General features: G+C 34.0%; 1 protein-coding gene across 1 annotated transcript; it reads right to left on the reverse strand.

The window, feature by feature from the left end:
* Positions 1-233: 233 nt before the first annotated feature.
* On the reverse strand, positions 234-7,634 carry LOC104905739 (ergosterol biosynthetic protein 28). The gene is made up of 3 exons (XM_010694352.4): positions 7,380-7,634; positions 4,145-4,351; positions 234-781 (listed from the first exon to the last, which is right to left on the reverse strand). Exons 1-3 carry the CDS (start codon positions 7,492-7,494, stop codon positions 714-716), a joined length of 390 nt encoding a protein of 129 aa, XP_010692654.1. The 5' UTR covers positions 7,495-7,634; the 3' UTR covers positions 234-713.
* Between the last annotated feature and the right edge of the window lie 1,920 nt (positions 7,635-9,554).

Below are 9,554 nucleotides of genomic sequence, written 5' to 3' on the forward strand. Positions count from 1 at the left end.
ATTAGGATATTTAGCTAATTAAAAATAGAAAAAAAATTATTTGCTACATCAGGTTAATAACTTGTTGGAACCAGTTGTATTAAATAAAAGGTATAATTGGGACAAATTAAGTTTAACCAAAGTTGGAATTGAAACTGACAAAACGCCTATAGTTGGAATTGGGACTGTTCCTATCAATTTTTCCTAAAAAAAAACAACATTACGGTTCTTTTAATCATCTGAACTCCTATAAATCAGAACAATTAGGGGGGAACATATACTCGATCTTTGTCACTGAAAATGCACAGTACAGTTTGACAAATGTTAATGCAACTAGAAGCAAGATCAGAATACATAATTATGGATCTCAAACACCAATCTAGTTACGAGGTTCAGAAAAAGGACAGCATTGTAGATGAGCAATGTGCTACCAATGCATATTTCAGTGAGAAGTGAACAAGGCTTTTAACCTCGAGCGCAAACTGAGAGACTGAGACCGTTGAGTAAGACAACAAAATTTGCACTAAATGTGCAGCCACTTGTTCTGTCAATGCCGAGTCTTCTCATAATCTAGACTGGATGCTTCAAGCTGAAGATGCAAACTTAAGTGAAGTTATGACTGGTGGCTGTAAATCACATAAGCTAATGCTCCGGAACAAGTCATGAAAAGAAATGATCTAGACGAATAAATGTTTCCAAGCTCTAAAAAACAGTAACTCGAATCTTGTATCAGGTTACAGCTGCTTCAAGGACGTCTTCTGGTGAGCATTCCAGTGCAATCCCATCCATATGATGGATGTACCTGAAATAAACAAAGATCAGTCTCCCAACATAACCCATTACAAGGAGCATTATAATTATGGTTAAATTAAAATTAAGATAATGTAATATACCAAATAGGAAGATAAGTGCCTCAACAGGCGAGTTAAGCAAAGTCAATTCTTAATCGAAGTTGAGCATGCAAGAATGAATCACAGTAGCATTATAACTGCGATCCTCTTAGTGGGATGACTCTTGGTCCATCCTCGTGATCCCCTGAAGAGTAAGGGACATGCTTGTCGATTAAGGTTGTCATGTTTGTAGGGTGAAAATATAGGAGTAGACAGTTGAACAGCGAAGCAGCAAGGATAGTCTTTTGCAGCTCAAATCCGATGAGAAACCAAAGCTCAATTATATTTACAAAATCAGGCGTAATGATGTTAAAAATCAGTGCTTACAAAGACACGAGGCACACTAAGGTAATTTGATCTAGGAGCCTAGATATTTTGCAATTAGCTAAGGGCATCATCACCTAATGAAATTGAGGAACCCAGTTCTTCCATTGAAAACATAGTTATCCACACAAAAGTATTTTAAACAGAGGTACGTATCATAGTAGTAAATCATGAGCCTTACAACAATTTTTTCAAAAGAACACCATGAATCACGATTTTGCATATTCCTCTAAATTGAAAAAATCACCACACAGAGTAAAAGTGAGCCTCTGGCACATGAGGTCCTGCAGTGCCTTAAGGTGCTCCATTGACGATTTCCCTGTCTTGTGCCTCACACACTTCCTCATACACCATTTTCATAGCAATTAGTCCTGTAGCAATAGTTGTATCCTAAGCCCTTGAGCTCTTGTTTGTACAAGTTCTAAATTTTCAATAACAATGGCAATTGACATCAGGTCAGTTCTCACTGCTTTCGATAATCTATATCCGTCTGATGGCTACTCCCAACTAATAATATAATCATATCTCGTAGATTGTTTTGTCTATACTATAATGATAGTTGATTAAAGCCCATAGGCTTCAACGAGTACAGGTGGTATTTACCTCTGCTTCTACTGAGAATCCTTCGAGTAGGATACAGCACCATAACTTAGATCACAAGAAGCACATTTCATGTCCCTGTAACGAGCTGACCCAGAAAAGTGTAACCTAAGCAACTAGTGATCTGTAGCATGAAATCCATAATACTCTCTCTGGTCTTTATTAATTTACCCCTTTTCTTTTGCACAGAGTTTTAGGGGAAATAATGTTTTGGGTCATAGAAAGAAAGATAAACTATTATTTTATATTAAAGTTGAATGTATGTGTGATGAAAAGTTAGTGGTCCCATTCCAAAAACAGAAACAAAAGAAAGGGGCAAACTAATAAGGGACATCCCAAAAAGGAATATGGGTAAACTAATAAAGATCGGAGGGAGTAAGTTAGAACCCTTACTACTTAACTATAGTAGGGCGAGAAAGCTTTAGAAAAAAAATTGGTCTGTCCTTTTGTGCTTGCATGTCTTTCCATTCTAAACGTTCAAAAATTCTAACTGTTCTTATAGCATACAACTATTCTATAGAGAAGCAAAAAATGAATATAGACCCAAAAAATAGTATCCATCCCTATTGTTTTTGTTCTTTACACTTAGAATCTTGTCGCCAGATATTTGAACACTCGGACAATATTCGGAAGAGTATATGTGAGATAAAATATAATTAGTGGAATCCTACTAGATTCATACTAATGTACATTTCATAAACATCCAAAGTTCATGAATTCACCAAGATAGACCTCAAGATATTATTTGTCAAAAACGTGCATCGGAAAACTTTGCAAGAGCAAGTGTGGAGAGAAAAATTACAGGGGGAGTATAGGCCAATAAAGCGCATCATTGCAATGTGAAGACTACTGGTCTACTGCTTAAAAGTGTTGTGAACACGATTTTTGAGAAAAAAAATCTGGTCTACTGTTTTATAGCGTGAAAGAGAAGGGAACACAGTATGAGATGCGCATGCAATGAGCAAAAAATGAGCTCAATTTTACAAGGTACAAAGCTCCAGAGACACTGGTATAAATCAATATGTAAGCAATGAACAAAACAATTTTCCGCATCGTCCCTATCTAACAATGATTCCACTTCAACTATAGAATGGCTGCAGACCATAGATCTACATTTCTCACAGCCAGGGATGCTAATCTACATGGTATCAATTTGATGTTCTACATCTTGATAGGTAAATGAAAATTGCACAAGGACTAGGTTAGAAATTGTTGCCATGCAACAGATGCTTAGAGCCCCTATTCGTTTTACTTATGAAGGAGGACTAAGAAGGGTAAAGCTAAGTAATTAGCAGTATCGGTTCGTGTTATTCTGCAATGGGAAAAGAATATGATTGGTTTAAAGGGGAGACTCAGAGAGTTTCATCAGAAATTATGTTAGAGAAGATAGTGAGAACTGAGAAAGATTCAAGCTGAGGGATATAGATAAGGTCATAAGGATCAATACCACTATTATCCTTAGCTCTGAGTCAACTTATTGCCTAAAGTTGCTGAACCTCCCCTGAATTCTTAGCATACCAATTATCAGTTAATGATATGGGGGTCTCTATACTTACAGCACACACAAAAAATTGTTCTACTATTTTATATCAAGGAGTGGAAAAAAAAAACTGTGTAATGAACTCATTGATATGGTAGATTAAGAAATTAAATGGACTTTGATTGATAGATTTCTGGAAAAACAGTACAACAAAAGCGAAAATTACAAGCTTTTGAGAGGCTTGGTTCTCTCCCATTGAACTCTTAAAAGCTCACTCAAAATTCTTATCAATATTCCACTTGCTTTCCCTCTTTCTAACTTTCACTATATATCCCCTCAAAAAAAAAAAAAACTTTCACTATATATACTAATTTTCCACTAGTAAACTCCCTAGCTTATTCGCCAAGATACCTATAACTAATTGAGAAGATAATGCATATAGCAAACCTTTTCCTAATATCAGTTCATTGCACTTTGTTATGTGGCTCTTTTGGATCCTCAGATATTTTAAGAACAAAAAATATAGCAATCAGATTTGGCAAGTTCTGTAAAGTTTTAGAGAGACATCTCCTATGTTATGCAGTGTCAACAAGGGTGTGACAACCAAGCCAATAGTTCACCACGCACGGATCAAAATTGCACGCAAGCAGCAAACTTCAAAGCATACAAGAAGGGACCTGTTCATCCGGCTCTGTTTGCAACCTAAGTGTGCAGGCAGACAGAGGAAATACAAGGATGCAAGTGTGCCTAGAATAAATAGAACTTACCATTCTCAATTACAAGAAGAATATAATGTCCACGAAATTATACTTGTTAATAAATGCGCATAGAAAAAATATAAAATGAAAGAAAAGGGTGAATTGAATCATACCTGCGAAGAAGCCAACAGTTGACAAATTTGCTATCGTCATGGTGCCATATACTAGATATTCAGTCAGAAAGTGACCAAGAGCATAGACGAATGATAAAAATGTTGCCAAGTAGATTGGCTTATCATCAAGATTAAAAGCACAAAGGAAACAGAGCGTACAAGTCAGTAGAGTCCAGACTCCAAAGGTCCTCCCATGAACTTCAGTCACTGCAGCACAAGTTCAGGGGATATTCAGTTCAGATCTTATAGCCAAAAAAAATTAAAGCGCCAATCGAAGATGACACATGAGATTTTTTTAACCCAAGCTTAAGAGAGGATCTTCAGGATGTATTGGCAATGGCATTGATATTCAAGTATTCATAGTTCCAACAGTCCCATATATACCAGATATCATATCCCATAGTAATAATCTCTCTAACCTTTTTGATAATACGAAGAAAGATATCTGCCAACCAATGTGACAATTAAGTTCATCACACAAGGTTTGAAAGATTATTATCCTGCTTATTATAGTGAGTCCCACTTTCCCTGACACCAGGAAAGTACACATCCTTGAGCCTGAGGGAATAAAGGACAGACAGCTACTGAAGACATCTTCAGAAGGTTTGTCAGGTGTCAACAGTATTAACACTTACATATTTCAGTCTTGAAGTACCTTGCAGCTTGCACCCTTGTTGCATATGATATGGGAACATAAAGAATGAGATGTAAACTCCCAGACAAGATTTTGTACCAAATAACCTATGTTGCAGCTTGCCGCTTAATCATAATGAATACTGTTACTCTATATGACCACTGATATTACATATTAGGTTCGTCAAATGGATCTACATTAAGAGTTATGACTAGTGTTAATTTGAGATCAAATGGCTCTAAAACTAACAAGTTGTTGAAGTATCGAGTCAGCTGCAACGCTAAATAAACAATGTAAGTCTTTTAAGTTCTACCGCAAACATAAAACTTAACATGAACTTTCTCAATATGGAAAGTGACACCCTAATCTTGCAAAAAGAAAATCAAAAGGTGACGACCCAAGGTTATATAGACCAGTAACACCAGTTACTCCTACAACAACTTGAGAAGAAAATAAAATTGATCCTACTGGTAAAGGTAAGAGAATACCATGCACCTTAATTGCGAAAAATAGAACTCCCATGTCCCATTATAATTTTGTCTCACAATTATTCCAAAATTGCAAGATATAATGAACTCCTAAAATTATTAGAATGCACAAGGTAACAAGAGAAATGTCCAACTACCATATGTGTAATGCAGCCATAATTAGTTTGTTGCTATTGAATTACTAAGTTGGAAATTCCAGCCCAAAATGAAATAGCCTTAAGAAAGCAACTCCAATTCCTTCCTAGTGTCTTAACTTCCAGCCAACCCACTGCAACTAGACCTAAGTGGATCCGCAGCGAAGTAACTGCTGGAATCAGACAATTCTATAAGCTAAAACTGAGTACAAGTGCCAGCACAAAACCATAAGACATACGAGTTTTAAACTAATGAATATAGAAAATCAAATGCAAAACGAACTTTTCCTTTATCCTTAAAATCAGCACATCTGATGAGCAACAATCCCAAATAGATTAGAATCAGATTTCTTGTTGTATACATAGGAACATCATCACCAAAGGAAGTTAACTTTCTCGCCAAGTATTTGCACTCCCCATCCACATGGTCGGTTTACAGCACTGTGTTCGTGGTTGATGCTATGTCTTTGCAACAAAACCTTACCAATTTTAACATCTTGATAATTGCTAATGATACTATTGATATCCATATCAATCAACTCTCCCCTCAAAGATATCTAATTCATAATTGCCTAATTGTAAAACCTAAATAAGATTTTAGCGTACTTGATATCATACACAACTAAGATCATGTCTGCACTCAAAGATATAACTAACCAAGAATTGCCTGATTGATGAACACCAACTAAGATATGTAGCATACCTACTATCATAGACATATAACAGCATCTTTATATCAGAATTTGATAATCAGATAGGACTTTATTGTTCGTATTATTAGGTAAGTGATGTCTCTGCAGGATTCGAAAGAGGTTGAAACTAAGATACAATAAAGCAACCTATCATAGGATAAGCAACTTTATAATAATGCTTCCCATATAAAGTATACAGGATATCAGTTAATAAATCTTCATGACTTCGAAAGGCATTTTTAGGATTACTGCACCCAAATGTCCTCTAATTGCTCTATATGATCATGTATCATTTTCTATCTCGTTCACCAACTTTACCCACTAATTAAACAATGCTGCGCCTTGTACCATAAAATTATCACAATTTACGCCAAAAAAAAAAAAGAAGTGGAGCTTCCAAATAAAGGAAGCACCTATGAAAATCACTATGCAAGTACACTTAATGCTAAGAGTAGAAGAGCATCAAAGAACGCGGGTTGTTTTTTTCTTACGGGAGCTAACAACACAAGTGTCTCAACATGGTCACACTCACACTCACACAAGATGTCAAGATGTTTGAGGGCAAAATGTTGTAACACTGCAGAATATATTATCAACCAAATATATAGAGACAGCTTGCATTATCTTGAACAATACTTTGAAAGAAACATTGCATCCAACAAGTCAATCAAAATCAAATCAAATATTTCGCATCTCGCAACCTAAACAAGATTTTGGTGATGAAAACGAGGCAATATTTATTACCAAAGCATTAATAACCCATCAAAACTAAGATTGACTTCAACTTAAGCATAAGCAACAACATCAACTTGGTGATCAGAAACGAGGGAAATCAGTAAAAATCTGAAATTACATCACACATTTCTCACATAAAAGATATGGAACTATTCTCAGAACAGACAGAAAATCAGATTTTGCAACCACAGAATTTCTTGGGTCACTCAGCCACATAAGCTAATCTCTTATTCTAAGCAATTTCATAAACTTTGGGATCTCCACCACATTCAAATCAACATTAACATCCTCGATTAAACCAACATTATTTCTTGGAATTGGAAATGGTATTCATTATAACACTGATTTGTCAACAAAACCTACATCAATAATTCAGCAGAAAATTAACCAAAAAATGAGTTGGGATCTCAAAGAAACAAAAAGGTTTGCATTTAAACCACCCAATTATAAAATTAAACAACCATGAATAAAGAAAAGAATATGGGATAAAGAGAGAATTACATGAAGAATTTTATAAAATTTACATAAAGAAAAAGATTTTGTTTTGCTTACTGTCAGTTTGTGCAAAAACAGCACGACGAAGAGCCCAAATATCAAAGAAACCGAACCAAACAGATGCTAATCTCAGCAAACCCAGCAAAATCAACCACCAACTTAATGCCTTCATCACTCTGTCTTTGTTTGTATGTATGAAAGAGAGAGTTGACTTCCAAGTTGCAAACTTGCAACTGTAGAGTGTAAACTATGGCAAAGTTTTGAGCTTTAGTTTAAAACTGGGGAATGTGATGAACAATGTTGAAATGTACAAGTATATGTTTTATTCTATTTTGTCAATATGAATGAATTATGACTTTATGAGCCCAACTATTTGTGCTGACTTTTTGTGACGACAAAAGGCCCAAGTATTGGTTATCTCTAGTACAAAATCAGGTTGTTTTATTAGTTTACCTTCTTTTTTTTAATTATCATTTTTTAATTACTTTTTCTATTTTTGAAATGATCCCATCAATTATTTATTATTTATTTTTACCTTTTCTCTCTCTATTTTTCTTGGCCCGTAATATTAACTTTACTATAGTATGCCCACTAAATTAATATTTTTTGTTTTTTTTTCTATGACCCACATACAAGTTCATTCATCATACTCTCGAGTTTATCATGTGCATTGTACAGTTAAGATTAATTTTTACTCATTTGGAACTCTCATTCTGTGTTACATTTTACTCATTTAGATGATTTAAAATGAGCAATGAGCAAACAAGATAACCTTGGGTATATCATGCTCACTATATAGTGTATGATAAAAAAAAAATTACCCACATACTTATTTCTCCTAAAATTTTGTACCCAAATAAGTTGGAGAACTAATAAAAACTAGAGAGAGTACATTAAAAAACTAGCTAACAGCCAAGTCTGTTTTTACTTAAATTATTTTTAAAATGGTCATTAATTCAATAAATTTAAACTATTGATGCATGTATAAGTCAAATGTCTATAAACTATAGGGAAAAGCTAAATGCAGTCCTAAGAGCTGCATATAAGAAGCTAAAAATAGAAAAAAAAAAAAAAAAAAAAAAGCATTAACTGATCATTCATTACATAGATTAATGCAAACTTTTGTCATGAATTGACAAATAATTTTCATTTTAAACAATGTATTTATGTCTCATATGTAACCCTTAGAACTGCATATAGCATGATGCTAAACTAAAAAACCCATATATATAATTTCAGTGCAATCATTTATCAAAGTTTCATGTATAGAGGGAAAACAACTCATTTAGGAGGACAACCCCTATCAGTTATCACAACAAGGTAGAGCAACTCAAGCGAGAGGAAAGTCAATTCTAGTTATTTTTACTTTTAGTATAAAGCATAATCTTTCCGTTTTAAAATATAGTTCATGTTTTTATTTTAGGAGTCAAACTTTAAAACTTTTGATGAAATATTTTCATTAATGTATACAAAAAAACAACTCATGATAAGTTTTGGTACATTCGTAATATCAGCTTTTTATATTTTTTACTAATAAGAATGAGGAAATATCGTAGGTCAAAGATACGTTGTGAAGACTGTGCAATCAGTGCAAAAAGAGATATGAACTATTTTTTTGGGATGAAGGGAGTATAAGAATAGATATGTAAAAACAAGAGATCCTTTTGCATCCATAACACTTCTTTTTTCGTAATTTTCTTGGTCTTAATTACTCTATACTATTAGAATAAACTACCTCGTTTTATGTAAAGTCAAGCTTCCATGCTTGGTCTTTCTTGAATTTTATTGTTTCTTTTAGTGGAGGAAGACTACTAATCACCATGTCAATTGTAAATTATACAGTAATCGTGGTCTTCACTAATCCTCCCTTAGCATTTATTTTATCATTGATTATTTTGATTGTTACTTTTATTTATTAATAGTAATCTAAGCTGGCAGTGAACGATACAAACATCAATTTGGACCTTAAATATGATATTTTGATAGTTATTTTTGACTTAACCATAACCTTAGGGCCTGTTCTCTTCGGCATAAAACAGCTGAACTGAACTGAACTTATCAAAGCTGAACTGAACTGAACTGAACTATACTTATCGGAGCTGAACTAAACTGAACTGAACTTATCAGAGCTGAACTGAACTGAACTGAACTGAACTGAATTGAATTGAATTGAATTGAATTATATTACATTGAAATAAATTGAATGTAATAAATATATAAATAATATTTTAA

The sequence above is a fragment of the Beta vulgaris genome, chromosome 1 (genome assembly GCF_026745355.1).
Source record: "Beta vulgaris subsp. vulgaris cultivar EL10 chromosome 1, EL10.2, whole genome shotgun sequence".
In the NCBI taxonomy this organism is placed as follows: Eukaryota; Viridiplantae; Streptophyta; class Magnoliopsida; order Caryophyllales; family Amaranthaceae; genus Beta; species Beta vulgaris.

What these genes read in the sequence shown, in the direction of transcription:
- LOC104905739 (XM_010694352.4), bottom strand. Translation starts at nt 7,494, where the DNA reads ATGAAGGCATTAAGTTGGTGGTTGATTTTGCTGGGTTTGCTGAGATTA. An exon ending in TGTTTTTGCACAAACTGACA is followed by an intron (nt 4,352 to 7,379) that starts GTAAGCAAAACA and finishes CTTGTGCTGCAG; the next exon opens with TGACTGAAGTTCATGGGAGG. An exon ending in AACTGTTGGCTTCTTCGCAG is followed by an intron (nt 782 to 4,144) that starts GTATGATTCAAT and finishes TGTTTATTTCAG; the next exon opens with GTACATCCATCATATGGATG.